Source organism: Eufriesea mexicana, unplaced genomic scaffold (genome assembly GCF_001483705.2).
Source record: "Eufriesea mexicana isolate 0111107269 unplaced genomic scaffold, ASM148370v2 scaffold1137, whole genome shotgun sequence".
Classification (NCBI taxonomy): Eukaryota; Metazoa; Arthropoda; class Insecta; order Hymenoptera; family Apidae; genus Eufriesea; species Eufriesea mexicana.
In genome coordinates this window covers 422,367-441,351 of record NW_016909254.1, presented here as the reverse complement: position 1 = coordinate 441,351, position 18,985 = coordinate 422,367, and the positions used below count along the sequence as shown (strand labels likewise).

Genomic DNA, 18,985 nt, shown 5'->3' with positions numbered 1-18,985 from the left:
TTAAGAGTTTTGACAGAGTGTTGTCAAAGGCAACCGGAGAAAGTTGCGTTAACGAAACGGTGGATCGTGGAAGACTGGAGTATCATTTTCTATTAAGCGGTACTCGAACCGCTGATTAAATTCGTGGCTCACCTGGCGAGCGCGTGAAAGCGGTAATTATCGATTTATCGAAGTTTAACCGGAATCACCGAGATAGAGACCGTTGGGATTTTCGCCGAGAAAGGAAACGCGCGTGCATAGAGACATCGGAAGTGAACGCGATGCAAAAGGTCCGTGGGGTTCCATAACTCGCGCGACGCGATAAATATCCTTTTCAGGACTCGCAGAGAGACGTGGTATTAAAATCAGCGACACCAGTTACACGTGAATTTCATGTTTCCACGTTAGCAGCGCGATACGTAAGGTCCTCGTTACAACGCCAGCCGGCAGCTAGACACTATATCATCATTAACTGGGCAAGTTCTCCTCTAGCCACGTTATTATCGCTTACATAACCTTTTTAACTATTCCAAATCGCTTCCATTACGGCGGCACGGTGTCGTGAAACCGTGGCAACACCGATCGGTAAACGCGTCCATGAGATTAGCAGGAGCGAACGGGTAGAAAAGTCGAACAAGTGTCGTACAAACTGAACAGGTTTCTAAACCGGTGATCGAGGTTAATTGACCCTTGTCTACGGCGAAGATCAGCCCATAAATTAGAGGCATCACTTTCTATGGCCAGTCGTAGGCAACGCGCCGCTCGGAATAATGGGAAAAGGCTAACAGTTGCTTCGATTTTTCCTTTCCACGTCGTTTATCCAGAACATTCGGCACTTGTCCTGTCAGCGTTATAACCGCTTCATTATCGACCACTTTGTGTACCCACCGTGGTCGATTTCAGCTTTACCACGCCACCTAATTCAAACGAATTAGTTCCATTCCTCGAGTTCGGATTTATCGACGACGGTAGCCGAGCAGACGAGCCCTGATCCCGGCGACCGAGAGCCCCCCGCTTTTCACGGGGCGCCAGCAGAGTAGGGGTTCGAATAGCTAGGAAGCAACGTCTAGCGTTGTTACCGCGTTATTATTTCTTCGGCGTTCACGCCACGATCCGTATTCGATTGTGATTTCGTTAGCTGACATTTCAGTTCGATGCTCCAGCCTGGCGCTGTTATTAAGTTGCGAGACGCACCGTTTCTTTGGCCGGTATTAGTATCGTCCTCGGACGGTTGCTGTAACATAATCGAGCGAAACGAGCCTGGAAGGAATCGTAATGCCGTCGACTATTACAACGTACACGTTTTCCTTTCGTTTAAATGCCGTTGTTTCGCGTCAGCCGATGAAAGATTCGTTCTGCTCCTTGCTTTCCGCGATTCCGTTCTTCCCGTTGATGGGAAATTTGCATTCGAAACGCAGCCGAGAATAATCGACTGGAAATCGACGGTGGGGATTAAACTCGGTCGTTTCTCCTGCACCTGACAGGCAATTCTTGCCATTAAACACCGAGTGTTTCGTAACTTTTGAATAAAGATGTCTCTATATATCTTAACGCGTCAACCCTTTGCGGACGAGCGCCGCATATATGCGTTTGGTGAAAATGGCGAATTGGCGTTACTATGGCCGAGAAAAATATATGCGGCCCTAGGATCACACGTCCCAAAGTTAAGTGGTGGGCCGTTTTATTTCCCTATTGCCAGCTATGAAGGAAAATCACGTTTAAGTAGAAATGAGCGCTGGTAGTTTTAATGACTATGACGGCAGCGTTTACTGAAAACCGCTCCGTCCGCAAAGGGTTAAACGCCTCGTAGGTCCCTAGACTTTCCGTTCAGGCCTCGTCGGTCCTTGAGTACTTGGAAGGGCCCGTTTGACGGAAAACTGTGGCGTGAAGGGAACGACACGCAAAACCGGCGTGGCGTTTAACGCGTCAACAGAAAATTTTTAATTCCCCTTTCTAATATTCGAGTACTCGTTTCGAGAATACGCTCTCAACGGATTGGCCAGTCCTAACTGTTCGACTTGCCAATTTTATAGCGCCAGAAACGAGCCTTCGATGTCGCGTATAGTCGAACAAGCGTCGCTCTCGTCGTATTACTCTAACCGTGTCTGGTCTCTGCTTTCTGCCAACAGGAAGAGATCGGTGAAATTATCGAGTCAGCGCCGACGACTCCCCTGATCGTCGCAGACGAGCCAAAGTATCCGACGGAGCCAACGCCGGTGCAGCAGGCCAGCTACGCGAGCGAGCTGTGCAACGCGAAATCCTTGTCCGCGAAAAGCTGCGGGTTCAGACGACAGAACTCCGCAGGCAGGAGCAGCAACGCCGCGGAGGACATAGGCGATTGGTCGAACAGCATCCTGGCGGAGTTCAACACGATCATCGCGAACGAGATCGACGAGCTGACGAAAGAGCTCGAGCGGAAGAGGAAGAAGGAAGAGCGAAGGATCGTGCAGTACAAGGAGCTGCTGAACGAGTTCGGCATATCGGACAGCGAGAGTTCCGCTGGAAGCTCGTGCGAGGCGAGCACCGATCGATCATCGTCCCGGCCGAACAAGGAGAACCGTGATCGACGAAATGGAAAGTTGTTCAGCGACGAGACAGGCTATCGCTTCCTGTTGAGCTCGGACTACGACGAGCCGCGGGACCGGGTCGTTTCCGCGGAAAACGAGCGGAGAAAGAGCGGAAGCCTGCCGGAGGACCTGCAGCGCGTGTTCGTCGCACGCGGAAGATACCCTGAACTCGGGGATGTCCTGAACTCGGACTACGACGAGCCGAATAATTCGCCAGCGATGAGCTTCGTGGACGACCACGGGCAGATCGATCGGAACACTTCTAGTCTACCGTCGAAACTGGATCGCGGACACGTGCAGAAATATGAGGAGGGTTCGCGCGCCAAGTACCTCGGAAACAGTTACGACCAACCAAAGAAACACGTAGAGATAAGTTCGAAGACCAATGAAGACGTGGACGAGAAGAGGGCGACCGGGCCTTCGCGGATCGGTCCGGGCAGCCGGCTCGGCATCGACGCGGATAAAACGATCGACGATTCGAACGCGAAATTACCACCGAGACAACGCTCGGACGCCCACAGGAAGAGCAGTCTTCCGGTGAATTTGGCGATCCAGAAACGAAGGAGGACGCCCAGGTTGGCGAGGATCCGACGCGCCGACGAGCAGAACGCGATGGATCCCGAGTACGACCTGGACGAGGATAAAATTCCAGTTGGGCCCAGGTCGTTGGACGGTAACGGGCCTAAATCGGCACCGGTCACGCCAACGGAGGAGAAGAAGTCCCCGTTCTCCAAGTTCCTCTGGAAGAAACACACGCCGGTCTTCCACGAGAACACGGAGGACGTGGTCCTCGTCAGAGTGTCCTCGTTGCCCGATCAAGACTTCCTTCAGTTGGACAACGATACGGATGGACGATCGAAGAACGGTCGGAGCGACTCGAAGGATAGCCTCTCGAAGAAGAGGGCCGTGTCGCCTTTGACTCTGCGCTCGGATATATCGGCGAAACGATTATCCGAGTCCGACAAGGACGTGAGACAGGTCAGTCCGGTGGATTTGAAAAAGTTCTCGCTTTCGAGGTCCAGGGGGAACGACGTGGGTGTGAACTGCGATCTTCCGGAAGACGACAACGCTGGCTCCATCGGCAGCGTGGACAGCGGGAAGTTCGATCGGGTGGAGAACGTGGACGTGAAGAAAATACTGGACGAGCAGAATTCCAGATCCGGTTCGGTGAGTATTTATGAGTTTTCTTTCTTATCTTCCCGAGCATTCGTTTCCAATATTACGAGCTACCATGTGCGTCCGATCTATTTTCCTTTTCTCCCCGCGGACCCACTGCCTGGGTATTTTAATTCCCATGGTGAACAGTCTCGATATACTTTCGAAACGCGATTTATTTCCCGCGACTTCGTGTCTAAGCGCACTTACTCAATTGGACTCGAAGGTGTTTCTCACTTCGTTGCACTCCGAGGTGTATTAAGAAATATACACACGGATATATCACTTACGCGTTTACGAAACCGTGATTCATAGTGGAAATTATTACCAAGCTTCGATATTGTATCGTCTCGTGGAAATTCGCAGTAGAAGAATGCTACTCGGTGAGCGAGTATAACGCGGTTCTGAATATCGGAAATAGGAACCTGTTATTCGAGCCTGTTATCCGAGGATACCCCGTGTTTACGAAGTTTGACACGAAAGCTTCTTCCGAAAGAATATCTTCAGCGGGTTTCGATTAAATTTATTTTCCCTGTAAGCACCGGTTGCAGAAAGCGGATGATAGCACGTTACCGGTAACGAGATCGGATCTGTACTTCGAGTAACGAAGTGAAATACTTTCAGCTACCGATTTCTCTTCAATCCCTGTTATCGAAGATCCGAAACGGCTCTGGTTCGTGCTGCCCCAACAGCCCGCCGATGGATTCGCTTACTTGTTCCGACATGGCGACGCAAACTTCGCCAGCTATTTCCAGGAGTTCCAGCTTCACGTGGGTCAGCGATTGCGACTCTCCACGAGGTAACTCTCACGTCTATTACACCGTTCTTCTCCCCCGTCTCGAATCCGTCGTCGCTTTGACTTTTGCTTCTGTTCCTGCTTCCGTTTATAGTCGGTCTAGCGAAACGGGGCTAAATGATTCCGAATTCTCGTTTCGCGGTTTATCTATTATACTATTACTATTATATTATCCATGTAGTCGATATTAGAACACGGTATCACGAATAGTCACGAATAGTCACGAATAGTCACGAATAGTCACGAATAGTCACGGATAGTCACGGTCACGAATAGTCACGAATAGTCACGAATAGTCACGAATAGTCACGAATAGTCACGAATAGTCACGGACAGTCACGGATAGTCACTGATAGTCAGGAATACTTATGAATAGTCACGAATAGTCACGGATAGTCACTGATAGTCACGAATACTTACGAATAGTCGCGAATAATCGCGAATATTTTCAAATTAGAATTTTATCTAACAATTCTCTGATTAATCGACACGCGATAACGCGAAAAATTCCAAAAATGCAGAAAAATTCGAAACGTTTCCATTCCTAGAGCAGAATTCCACGGAAACGACGTTCGTCTCTTAGCTTCCATCCTCGGTTTCCGTCGCGCCGGACTCGCGGAAGTAATAGAAAACTGCGAGCGCGATAGTCGGACACGAGCGTATTATTCTCGTCTGTAAATGAATGTTCGCAGCGGAATCGCAGATGGATTCGCAGTCGTTGCAAGACGAGAGCACGTTGGACCCTGCCTCGCCGCAAGACACCGTGGACGACGACAATAGATCGTCGTCGTCGTCGCAGGATCTTCTGCAGAGCATGGACGAGATTTCCTCCGGAAGCCTGTCGCCGGATACGACCGACAGAGCATCTCCGCTCGAGAGCGGCATAGGCACAGCCAGTCCTCCTAGAAGCACCGATCGACGGATAGTTAAGCGTAAGTCGATTATGGTTTCTTCAAACGGAATTACGCGTTGCCTACTACCCTCGACAACGTCGTTCTTTAACGCTTAACCGTGCAATTTGGAATGTTTTATGGCGGAGATTGCGCTGTGAAAGAATCAGTCGGAGGTTTTACTCGCTTGGAGATACTCATGCTGGGTGACGGATCTTTGAGGGGAATTAATGCGTTTGTGAAATAATAAAAGCATTTTCTTTTTGAAATTTTTAGCCTCGAGTGGTCTTCTAGTGGGCTTGAAGTGCGTCTGCTTGTTTGCTTCTGCGTTTACATATTGTTTAAAAAATTGGTACGCATTGGGAAATTAATTGTACATATTTCTAACCTTGGCTACCTTCTGCATCCTTAATCCTTGATCATTGATTCATATCGACGAGGTCTAACCGACTCACATTTATCACATCCACTCGTGTAATCGATATCTTTTTATTAACTCGTGTAAGGTGTGTCTGTTTCTATGTAACAATTAACGCGATGCCGATTTTTGAAGTATAGAACTTATACGAATAATCCCCCTTAATCTCACCCTAATACACTCGATTTCCTTGCGAATGTCTGGACACTGGGTGTCAGTAATTAAGGGCTAACGACGATAATAAAAATACTGGATTCTAATCACGAAAGGATCTAATTTTAATCGAGCTCCATCCATCGCATTCTCCTCGTCCAACGTCGCTCGAGATAATCCCAATCTGTATACCTCTGCTGACACAATCGCAAGAGCAGCTGGAATACCATCCTAGACATCCGAGTACCCATTCTGTCGGACATCTCAATCATAAATTAAGCTATCCCCGGGTGATCGACGCATCCTTCAGTCCCGATCCTCGCGAGCCCGAGCACTCTCGAACCTTCATTGCATCACCAAAGAGACATCTTCTCGTCGTAGCCCCGTCCTCCAGCAAGTGTCATCGCAAAGAGACCTGGGAGAGGATCCGGCGACGGCCTTCGAAGCTGAACTCGCGGAGCGACAAGCACTCGCAGGACGTTTGGATCAAACGCGAGAGCGTGCACACGCAGACGAAGGAAAACGACGATCAGTACTCGCAGGACGCGGTGGACAGCAGCAGCGGCCTCGACGACACCCTGCCGAGGATCAAGCCACCTCGGCCGACCAATCTGCCTCTGTGTGAGTTTCATTAACGTGCAACGACGCGTGGACGCGCTAATCGCGCCTCTAAACACGTCGCGCGTTCAAGGGACATGCAAATTGCGCGGCTCGAATGCCGCTCGTTTTCCAGGGGACAATATTCCGCAAGCTCAAACACCGCTTTTGTCCTGTCCGTTTGCCAAGCAATTAACCGTACCACGCCGTTTCGTCGCGAGGAAAAACCCTTTACCGAGCCAGAAAAGGTTTTTCGATGGTAATCCGCGTTACCCTCGAGCGGATGCAAATAGGCAGAGCGGACGAGTGTGTATCGCAGCGTGAGATGAGTGTAATGGAGGAGAGATGAGAGACAGAGAAGGTCTATGTGTGGCTCGAACGTGAAGGTTTCTTAATAATTTTCTCGAGTTATACGAATCGTATTTTTCTACTCGAACCACGATGAGCTCTTCGGGTTGTAATAAACTGTGCGTTTGTACGATGTTTGTACAAGGAATAGTGGTAATTGATAATAGGATGCGTGGAGAACAGAGGAAACCATTGATGTAGAAATTAGCGTATTTATTATACAAATATTGTAATATTATTTATATAATATCTATTGTCCATTCTACGCTGCTTTAGTCACAAATTATTCACAGCGTATTGGAAATATCATCGTGTAGATAATACCAGCCGGATCTCGGTTTTATCAATTCCGTTGTATCATCTCTCCTTTGTTTCATATTACTCGAAATCACAGGAGTATATCAAACATTCGAACGATGCGATTAATCCTTCCTCTGATTCTTTGTCGCCAATTCTTGATCGCCAATTCAAGATCGGTGAAGTGTTCGAAGTAATGACGTTCCGAGTGTGCATAGATTACTCGATACAACTGCCTAATTCTGATCTCTTGATCACCAGGTCTGTCCACCACGGCGAGTAGTTCGTTAAGCTCTGGAGAACTGTTGGAGACGCCTCCGAGGGCACCGTCCTCGCCGTCCGCGGCGAGCCTTCAACTGAAACCGGAACCCCTGAGCGCGGAGATGGGCGGAAAGAGCAGCAGCGCACCCCTGTTGGAGAACAACGACGCGGCGAAGACGAACGGGAAGGTGCCGGTGAGTTGTTAATTTCGTTATACATTTATCGAAATTTTCAGCCGATCCCTTAGCCAACCACCAGCGCGATTGACAGTCCACTCTCTGTCACACGGAACCAGCCGACTCTCGCGTAACGTTCTCGACCACGAATTCTCCATCGAAACGAAAATAAGCTGGTCGGAACGTTCTCTCTGTTCGATCGAAACGGCGCGATCGATCAGCGCGAACGTATCGATGATAAATCACCGCTCTCGACTGGATAGACTGACAACTGTCGAGGTTCGTGCGAGGCGGCAGCGTGTCCTGCTCGAGATATTTCTTTAAATATCGATAACAAGCCCGTGCACGAGTCCGTGAGCAGGAGACGCAAGTTCGGGGACTTAGCCGGGGGAGTATCGTCCTAGGTTCAATAGGGAGCATTAATCACGTGGCAGCAAAGCGTGTATGGCATTTGGCATCGAGATTACCAAGCGGAGATACGTTGCCCGGACTGTTACTCCGTTCGGTGATCCGCGCTTATGGGCCACCATTAGTCTCTGCCCACGTGAAGCGTGTACGTTGCGTGGCATTGACCATCGCGAACACGGTATTTGTATTTTACTCTTGGTTGTAGCGCCGCGTGTGCAGTCCGTGTGGGCCGACGGAGGCCATCGTAAGATTGACACTTTGTTGGCACGATGAACCTTAATTTCCCTTTCATGACAGGTATCTCCACCTGCTACGAGGCAAGGCGACTCGAATATCTTGCAAATTAACCGATTCGCGCTGAATCGAATCGCTCGAGCCAGCCGCGCTCTCGCTGTCATTTTCTTCGCGCTTCTTTTGCTCTTTGCTCTTGTCCCTTCTGCGTTTACGACCTTCCTTCCATTGTATTCTTATTTCCTTCTCACTTTCCACTGCTTCGAAACTTTACGCGTTCTGTATTTCGAATGGGATCGGTGTCTTATACCTAACGAAAATATTTCACGTCTTTAAATTAACCTCTTCGTCTACAACATAGCTCGAGAATCATAGCGCGGAAGTCGGGCCAAACATGGTATAAGAGGCGGGGCTTGTAGGATAAGCCGAAAGGTAAACATTGCCAGGTTCGGACAGGCTCGTGGTTAATATTCGCGGATGTTTTCCGTCTCAGTCGTGTGTTATTCTTCAAAGTGTTTGGACCCAGTGACTCGACGCGTGACCGACCTCATCGTCGATCATGGCACGACCACTGGAACTTCGATCGCAAGGTAAGGCGTCAACTCGCTTAATTTAAGCAGAAAAATTCTCAAACCAGTCAATTTAATTCGTAATTCCACTGGAGATAGAGGAACTATTCCAGACAAGATAAACTTCGTAACAGCAATGACATTTAAACGAACGCAATGGCGATAAATTCATTCCGACCTCAGCTGAAAAAATCCTATCTCGAAACTTGGAATGTTTCTATTAACCTTTCCAAGAGTACAACCTACTTCGACAATTAAAACTATCTTCGAAGACGTCAAAGTATCCTTCTGTGCAACCTGGGATAATGGAATATAGATTTTTCCCTGTTGGCAAGTTGGCGAAAGATCCCGGGGTTCACGGGAATCTCGTTTGACGAAGTGGCTCTCGAGCCGGAAGTCAGGCAAATTACAATTAGAAGTTCGGAACTGGAAGTTCCTCGCGGGCATTAAAAGAGGAAGGCATCGAACGAGATTAGCGTTCGCGATGGGGCGGTTATCAGGCAGGATCGATGTTACCGATGCTTGTCGCAAAATTGAAACTTTGTCAGCCGGATGGGGATGTTGGATTTTCTTGCTCGCAGCGGGGATCCTCTGCTCGATATCTCGATAGCGGATCGGATTTTCCGTGATGGCGCCGCGGTACGCGCACGCACGATGATTGTACAATTGATATTTCGTGTGCACGACGAGCTTAATTCTCTTCACGACGGGTAGCTCCACCTACTTCGCGGATCAACCGTGTATCTCGCGAGCCAGTCGTCGATTACCGATAACTCGACGATAGCGCTTCCTTATTTTCTTCGTGTCTGGCGAAATTCTTATCCCAGCTGTCCGGCTTTAATCTTCCGGCATTGTAATCGAACCGATTGAGTCGTCTTTTTACACCGATGTCGATATCTCGTTGTACACACGTGCTCGTTCTTGATCGATGATTCCTGTGCTCTCCAGACAGGCTTGCAGCGTTTCCGCGGGATTTTAACCTGTTATATTTAGCCAGTTCTCGCTCCACGTGTTCCCTCTTTGTGACAATCGATTTCAACCACGTCGATAATTTTGATTATCGAACGAGGCAATCACTTTTTTACCGAATTACCAATGAAACGGTTGAATTGAAAAATGTTTAAACGAGCGGATGCAATTTACGTTCGAAACCGAGGCGAACGTGCAGGCAAAGAGAGGGATCGATAGCTGTTGGAACTGGTCGCTAATTTTAGACTCTTCGTCGACCATTTTCACAGTCAATTAGTCCATTGCAGTTTCTGTAGTCTCTTTTTACACCTGGGATTAATCGTACTTTGTTGCTCATGGATCGTCTCGGTTCTATTTTCCCTGGATGAAAAAGCTAACCTCCCTTCTTGCTACCCTTGCGCAATTTTCACCTCGACTCTCTCTCAGATCCGTCATATTCGATTTTACAGAGTCTCGTAATTATTTCCAAAAAATTTGCTTTTAACTTTCATTTTTGGGGGTTGATTTCGCCCCTTCGACAGGAGCGCTTCTCGATAAAATAAAATACCAGTCAAATATTTTTTTGACAACTGTCTCTCGCATAAATTTTATCAAAATTAGCGAGTTTCGTTCGAATATTGTCCCTTGTTAGCCGGCCACGAATTTTATTTAACCTTTGCTCGAGTTGCTTCCAAATTCTTCTGGATCTATATCCTAGTCTGACCTTCTATAATATTTCGTAATAATATTATTTTACGACGAGGCATGTTTAAAATCCATCAAGCAGAGCGACGATTGTTCGTCGTTCCTCATCGACGAACTACTTTTCGTCACGTGAAAAAGCGGTAGGCAAGAGTGTCCCGAGGGACGCGATAAATCCTCGTTCGTTGACGCTGTATGGGCAAATGGCGTGAGAGGACGCTATATTTATCCCGGAGGACCCTCCCCGACATCGTTGATCCCTCGCGGTCGCCCTCGATCGCGCGATCGCTCGTCGCGAGATCCTCGCGGGATCGTTTCGCGCGAAAATTTCCGCGGAGCGTTCGCGTATTGAGTAACAGGCGGTCGTGATTTATGGTCATTTGGTCGTCGGTTGGTAACGCTTTTAACCTCGCAACGTCGACGGTGGATGTCCGGTGTACGTAAATTGCTCAAGGTCAGCCTGGGTGCTTTGATGCTAAAAACGACCCTCCGTGCCGATGCACAACCGCGCCAGCCGATATTCCGTGTTTACCTCGAACCATTTTTTGCCCCCTAACCGCACGCGAGAAAATAACATTCGAATTTTTATACACGGAATCTGCACCTTCAATTTCCCCTCGCTGATCCGGCTGACATTTTCCACGAGTTTCGATAACGTCATCGTAGTGCCGTTTAAACTTTTCCTTCGTTGCGACATTTAATGCGTAGAAAATGGCAGATCAACTCGGTATTCCCAAATCGATTACACATCGCGTCGAATCGAAGAAGTTATGCTATTTGTTCTAGTAGCAAATCTGTTATCATTTTTCCTTTATCTACTCGATATTCCCAAGTTGCTGATACATCAGCAAGAAGCCAAGAAGCTTCTTAAATTCTCCCTTTCGAGTTATGCTGTTTATTCTAATAGCAAATGTATTATTATTTTTTCCTTGATCCACTCGATATTTCTTAATCGATTACACATCACGTTGAAGGAAAGAAGTTTCTTATATGCTCCCGTTCGAGTTGTGCCATTTATTCTAGTAGCAAATTTATTATCAATTTTTCCTTGATCTACTCGATATTTCCAAGTCTCTGATACATCTCGTCAAACCAAAGAAGAAGCTTCTTAAGTTTTACTAATCGAATTATGCTATTTATTCTACTACCAAATTTATTATAATTTTTTCCTTGATCTACTCAATATTCCCAAGTCCATGATACATCTCGTCAAACTAAAGAAGAAGCTTCTTAAATTTTCCTGATCGAATTATGCTATTTATTCTACTACCAAATTTATTATAATTTTTTCCTTGATCTACTCAATATTCCTAAGTCCATGATACATCTCGTCAAACCAAAGAAGAAGCTTCTTAAATTTTCCTGATCGAATTGTGCTATTTATTCTAATACCAAATGTATTATCATTTTTTCCATGATTTTCCCGATATTTCCAAGTCTCTGATACATCTCGTCAAACCAAAGAAGAAGCTTCTTAATTTTCCTGATCGAATTATGCTATTTATTCTACTACCAAATTTATTATAATTTTTTCCTTGATCTACTCAATATTCCCAAAACCATGATACATCTCGTCAAACCAAAGAAAAAGCTTCTTAAATTTTCCTGATCGAATTATGCTATTTATTCTACTACCAAATTTATTATAATTTTTTCCTTGATCTTCTCGATATTTCCAAATCGATTATACATTGCGCCAAATCAAAGAAGAAGCTTCTTAATTTCTCCTTTTTGAGGCATGCTATTTATTCTAATAGCGAGTGTATTATTATTTTTTCCAAATCGATTATACATCACGTCGAAAGAAAGAAGCTTCTTAGGTTCTCCCATTCGAGTTACGCAATTTATTCTAATAGCAAATCTATTATCATTTTTTCCTTGATCTACTCGATATTCCCAAGTAGCTGATACATCGCGCCAAACCAAAGAAGAAGCTTCCTCCATTCCCCTGTCCGAGTTACGCTATTTATTCCTTTATTTACCAAAGCTATTATCAATCTTTCCGTTCTTTTTTTCGGTATCAGGAACGCGTGGTAGCGCGTTAAAAGGAACCCGGGGAGATTAAAATAGCAGGATCGAAGACGATGATACCTTAAATATTAGTCTAAATTTAATCCTCACCGAAGCACTTGGAAAAACAGACGCGGAGCTTTCAGCTTTCGGGCTACAATTAATTCTCTATGAGTTGACCTATTTCCACGACACGCTTTTCAGATCTCTCCAGACCTCTCCATCCCCAGACCGCATATTTTCCTAAGAGTAATTCGAAAAAATCCGACGCGTGCTCGAAAAATACTCTTCTCGATATCTCGCGGGACGTTGAGGAACGCGTTCACCACGATGATCCGCGGATAACAATCGTCGCGGATTATTAATTTCGCGAAACAGTTGGCACCGGTGGATCAGACGGAATAAACCTGTGCTACCCGCGAGTATGATAACAAATCACGACGAGTTTATGAATTCGCGGCTAGTCTGGAGCTAGCGCTATCGCTCGGTGCAAAATCACGCGATATTTGCAACAACCAGCTGAGCGTAATTCACTCGCAATTTATCGATCTGCTCGCGGCTCGCCACATTCGGTGTCTATAAATCACCTGTGTATCCCATTGTTACGTTATGGAGTACTAACTGTTAATCGGTACGGCCTGCTTTAAAAATGATATTTTAGCCGGGGCAATATTTTCGGCCCTTCGAGGATGAACGTTATTTATAGTCCCAGTCCGGGTTGCATCTTTTCATAAATTTCGAGTTGCAAGCATCATGGTAAAGTGTAAATCATTATTTTTCTTCTGCTGCTCGGAATCCGTAAGTTATATCGCTGAAACGAAAAGCGCTCGCTCGGCATTGCAGAGAGGCTCGAGATCTACTCTTGCAGCAATTTACGACTGGTCAACACTGACAAGAGTCATGCATAAGTAGCAATGATAGCGGGTGCATAAATTTCTCCGCGAAATATAAAATCTGATCCAAGTTTCCGCGCCATTTAGGACAGGTAGATTATCTTCATTGCCTCAAAAAATGGGCGATATTCCAGAATTTTTTTCACCGGTAATTAGTTGAAGAAAAATTCCGGTATTTTTTCCTCAAATCGGTTCATCTCTTAGGTTCATCGTAGAATTTTTCCAATACGAAAGATTCCAAAATGGCGGAGATATTCGTTTGACCCTGCGAGGTCGACGGAAAATTACTATCTTCTATTACTAACTGTGTATTCAGTCGATGACGTTCGTCTCTGATTGTTCCAGCAGAAAATCTCGTCAAGAGAGTGCAGGAGAGGAGAGGGGACAGAGAGAATTCGAGAAGAAAGGTTTATCGAGTGGTTTTCGGTAGAGTTCCGTCGTTGAATGCGTATTATCAATGAAGTGTCGATACACGAGGTGGCAGTTTGCGCACGAGTGAACATCATTGCCTTGGTAAACATACGTTTGCGCGATACACACGTACGAGGGATCGGCGTGTTGGTGGTGGCGAGTGATCAAAGCTAATGGGGCAGCCAGCCATGTCGGCGTATTAATCGGTTGGCATCTCTCATAGCTCTAATAACCATCGTGTGTGGGTTGTGTGCGCAAAAGGCCCTTAGGTACAGAAGAACTTCCGCCGGCAGCGAAAAAATCATTGCACCTGTGATGTAGCTGATGAAGCTTCGCGTTGGTCGCAGGAATAGCAGTGTACCTTATCTTTCTCTTCGATACGGGACGGTTCTAATCGTAAGATGAGTAATCCGTTACTAATAAACTATTGCTATACGGAGTTTTTGTTAATAAACAGTTTTTGTTAATAAATCTTAAATTTTTAATTAAAAATTTCGCACTCAACTTTGTCACTTTGCTCGCTTGCCTTTGCAGTTCGTCCTTTAATATTGGTATAATCAATTTTGTATCTTTTCGCGATTTTTAAAATTTCTCTTATTTTATTTCTTCGTTTAACTCTTCGTCATTTGACCAGTCATTGTAGGTTTCTTGTAAGTTTTTTGTTAAAATGTTCGCGCTTTTTGAACGATGACTATGTGAATCTAATGCGAATTGCATATATATTCGCAACTCAACGAGAATTTTACGTCGAGTACATATCAGTCACGATAAAACATAGATGAAAGTCATCGTTGACAGTTCGGGTTGTTCGAGAGGTTATCGAGGTCGTGTTACTGACACTGAGCGTTAGTTACAGATCGTGTAATGTCCTTCAGGTCGTGTCACTGACATTCAAAGTCAGTGGCGCGTTACAGGGTGTCATGGAAGTGATGTTATTGACACTCGGCGTCAGTCAAGGGTTACAGAGCGTCATCTAGGTCGTGTCATTAACATTCCGAGCTATTCGAAGGTCACGGGGTGTCATCGAATTCTTATTATCGACACTCGATATCAGACGAAGGTCGTGGAACGCAACCGTGGTCGTGTCATTGACATTCGAAGTCATTCGAGGTTCACAGAGTAATTACAGAATCGCATAATTGCACGAATAACGAGACAGTCGATTCCTTTCGTCGGTGCGATTTTTCCAATGCATATTTCCAATTTCGCAGTCGTAATCGCGCATTGTCAGACACGTGCGAGTATTTGCATGACCGAATTCTCGCAATTGTACCAAGGATAAGTCGCCTTGGCAGTTTTATCCGTTCCAAGATCAAGCTGACCAAGAGAGAACGGAAAGAAATGTTTATCGAGAAAAGCCAGTAAAGATTTTACGATTTCGTTCGAGGTTGAAGTCTGGAAACAAAGGTAAACCTCGACACCTATAACGCGATTTTTACCGCCGTATTCCATCGACTCTACAAAATTTCGTAATTACGTATGTTCCTTTGTGATAGAATTTGGGACGACAGTGGAGTTAAAAGAAAGGAATATTTATTATAAAAGGAAGCACTTTGATAATAGGTAACTCGATCAGTGTGTGCACTTAAACGATTCCATAGAGAGTGAGTCGCTTGAATAAAAGAATTCGGGAGGTGACTAACCGACAGGCACACAATCATACATCAGTACGTGATCAAAAAGCATTTTAACCCTTTGCACTCGACGATTTTTCGGCTAAAGATGAGTAGGAGTTTAAAGATTTTCTGCTATAAAGTTAACGATACTTCTTTCAGCGGTAAATGAGAAATTGTATAATAATTAACGGGTAGAACTATTTCATTTCTTTATCTTGCATACCGTTATATTATCTTAAATTTGATATGTTAATTAACATCGATCTTCGAAATTTTATCAAATGGCGACTGAAGGGAGCCTCTCGAGTGCAAAGGGTTAACATCGAGGTTACATGTAAGATGTCTCGATTCGTGTCTTCAGGATTCCAACACTTCATTCTCATTATACCACCTTAATCCGTACCAATTATATACGGTACATTTAGATAGATCCAATTAGTTTAGATCACGAATTTAGATCGCGGATTGATCATTTTAATATACTCGCGTTATTTTGATAAAAGAAAATGAACAGTATGAACAGTACAGCTAAAGTGATAATTTGAATACGGCAGAGTTGAAGTTTCCTTTAATCTCGATACGATATATTACACGCAATGTAGCAGCGATAAAGAAACATACAAGTAGAACATCCATATCTGATTTCTATTTGCAACTTCATCTTATCACTCAAACGTCGCAACGGAGTTATAAGTAAATTAGGTTATCAAACTTCTGCACCGTCCTTTTTCGTTTCCCATATTTATCCAGAGATGCAAGTATTCCGAGTTGCTTACGCGGTGTTGAAAAATCGCTTAAAAATCGACGCGAGTAACTACATGGTGGTACAAAGTAAGCAACGCTCATAAGATATGCCTCGTTCTTGCACTATCATTCTCCGCTCGCAGTCTATTTAAATTCAGCATGTTAGTTCCCTCGGACACGCTGTCGCAACACGAATCATTTTCTAATACTACACGTTGCAGGATACCACGCAGCGCGGAGATTTTTCTGAAAATCTCATTCGACGCCCACACGGTTCTCTCTTATCAAAACTAATTGCCCCTAATAACGTTCATCCCCACGCGAAAGGAAACGCTCGTATCGGCTCTCTCCGTTTAGCCTTTCCCAAGCCGGCACGCACATTCCTTCGCGGAATCATTGCTCTCTAAACGTCTCACGAGTCGCGTCCGCGAAAAAACCCGTTTGTTCCTACGATGTCGATCAGACATTGCGTTCGTGAGTCGCGAATTTAACCGTTTCTGTGCCACGCCACGGCGTAGAAATCTCATCGACACCGGTCGATGCGGTTGCCCCGGTCGGTTTCTACGTTTCCGGTTACGAGTTAGGTGAAAATACTGTAGACGATCTCCAAAATTTCATCAATGGTCGTTCCTTTATCACGATAACGTATAATTCGCGAATTTATACCGTTTCTGTGCCACGCCAGAGCGTAGAAATTTCATTGACACCGGTCGACGTGGTGGCCCCAGTCGATTTCTACGCTTCCGGTTAAGAGTTAGGTGAAAATACTGTAGGCGATCTCTAAAATTTCGTCAATGATCGTTTTTTTATCGCAATAACGAATAATTCGCGAATTTTTATGGTTTCTGTGCCACGCCAGGGCGTAGAAATCTCATTGACACCGGTCGATGCGGTTGCCCCGGTCGATTTCTACGTTTCCGGTTACGAATTAGATGAAAATACGGTCTGAGATATTCAAAATTTCATCAATGATCGGTCTTTTATCACAGTAACGAATAATTCGCGAATTTATACCGTTTCTATGCCACGCCAGGGCGTAGAAATTTCATTGACGCCGGTCGACGTGGTCGCCCCGATCGGTTTCTACGCTTCCGGTTACGAGTTAGGTGAAAATATCGTAGGCGATTTCCAAAATTTTGTCAATGATCGTCCTTTTATCATAGTAACGAATAATTCGCGAATTTTTACCGCTTCTTTGCCACGCCAGGGCGTAGAAATCTCATTGACGTCGGTTTCTACGCTTCCGGTTACGAGTTGATGAAAATACCGTCTGCGATCGTTTCCAAAATTTCGTCCATGATCGTTCATTTACCTTAATAAAGAATAATTGTCGAATTTCTCATTTTTCTTTAAAATTCTTGCTCCCAACGATTCGACATGAACGTTAAGCTGTTAAGTAGTTAAGTCGTTATTAATTCCTATATAATTTTACAATCTATTTGCGAGAAAGTAAAATTACTGGCGTGGTAAAAACACGAGGTATATTTAATATGACGGTAGGAAATAGGCAACGACACGCAGAGAAATACACAGCGATCGATCACGGCGATAAAAATGACTAATCTACTCGCTAATCTTAAGCACTCCGTTCCACCTCTGTTCGTTCACACCTCCGACACTCTGTATCGAATATCCCTCATCCTGATCTATCGTTTTGCCAAACACTTTCGTTTCGTCCCGCTTAATCCTATTACCCCTCCGCTATCATTAAACCGTTCGTATTACCGATACGATAGTAATTGAAATGCCGAAGCTATTAGAGCACACCTTGACCCGTGGCAGGGTATTTTTCGACACAGAATGCGAGCAGCGCGATCCTGCGTGCCTTCTCAACGATCGAACAACTCGGCCGTTTATTTTCCCGGCAATTTTCCACGGCAGAACGTCACCTACCCACACGTTGCCCTTTTTATGAAATTATTTGTACACCGCGCTAATCGATGAACGCTTTTGCAGCGGCACGCTCGCGCATAAGGTCACGGTCGTTCGTTTGTTCCGATGTTCTGTGTCGGATCGGCTCGATATCTCGCATGTAGGTCATGGTTCGACCTCTTCCACGCTTCGACCGTTTCCCCATTGCCAACGGGGTGCGACTTTTCTTCGTCTTTCACCGTTCCCTGCCTTCTAAAACGGCGCCCACGCCGGCCAGACGCGACTTAATCCGACGCGACGCCGACAAAACGCGGATAATAATGGCCGCCCACGGCAGTTCCGACCACGACGCCAATTAACGGCGCTGCGATCGTTTCGGTGCAATTTCAGACGAGCAATCATCGGACGTTCACCGTTGCGGATTTTGCGCGGAAAATTCGCGCGATCATCAACCTGGCCCGGTGATTTAATTAATAACTCGCAATGCGACCTGTGTCTACCTTTTGTCCCCAAACGCCACGTCAAAATGGCGGCCGCATCGATCCGTTAGGTTAATTGAATTTTAATTTCGTCCAGCTGCTGGAATTTTCGGTAACCGGCAGCGGGCCACGATCGTTTGTTTCCCTGCCCCCTGGCCATTCTAGCTGGTTTGGTCACGTTGTTTGCTAGCCATCAGGCTCGATCGAGGAATCCATAAATCTCCCGATGCAGTTTCTAGTTTGGGTAAACTCTCTCGTCGGTTTGGACGAGGTCGCCGTCGTTTGTACAATTCGAATCCACGATAGACCTGTAAAGGAACCGATTTGGGAGATGACGCGACATTTAAAGTTTCCGGGATTCTATATTAAATTTAATAAAATTCTTTCGTTTGATTTCAGAGTTTGCAGCAGCCACGCTCGCAGTCGGAACGTCAGCTATCAGGTGAGTGGACGAAATTACACGAC

At 45.7% G+C, this 18,985-nt stretch overlaps 2 protein-coding genes across 2 annotated transcripts in view; both read left to right on the top strand.

Moving 5' to 3' along the window:
* LOC108547610 (uncharacterized) overlaps positions 1–4,306 on the top strand; it is a 155,118-nt gene extending 150,812 nt beyond the window's left edge. Inside the window, exons 3-4 of the mRNA XM_017900196.1 lie at positions 2,109–3,713; positions 4,253–4,306. Of these exons, the coding sequence (XP_017755685.1) occupies positions 2,109–3,713; positions 4,253–4,306 (1,659 nt within the window). The remainder of the gene's footprint in view (positions 1–2,108; positions 3,714–4,252) is intronic.
* The window catches only part of cv-c (RhoGTPase activating protein), a 282,614-nt gene continuing 267,028 nt past the window's right edge, over positions 3,400–18,985 (top strand). Inside the window, exons 1-6 of the mRNA XM_017900211.1 lie at positions 3,400–3,713; positions 4,326–4,500; positions 5,190–5,429; positions 6,340–6,579; positions 7,462–7,655; positions 18,920–18,962. Of these exons, the coding sequence (XP_017755700.1) occupies positions 4,401–4,500; positions 5,190–5,429; positions 6,340–6,579; positions 7,462–7,655; positions 18,920–18,962 (817 nt within the window). The 5' untranslated portion in view covers positions 3,400–3,713; positions 4,326–4,400. The remainder of the gene's footprint in view (positions 3,714–4,325; positions 4,501–5,189; positions 5,430–6,339; positions 6,580–7,461; positions 7,656–18,919; positions 18,963–18,985) is intronic.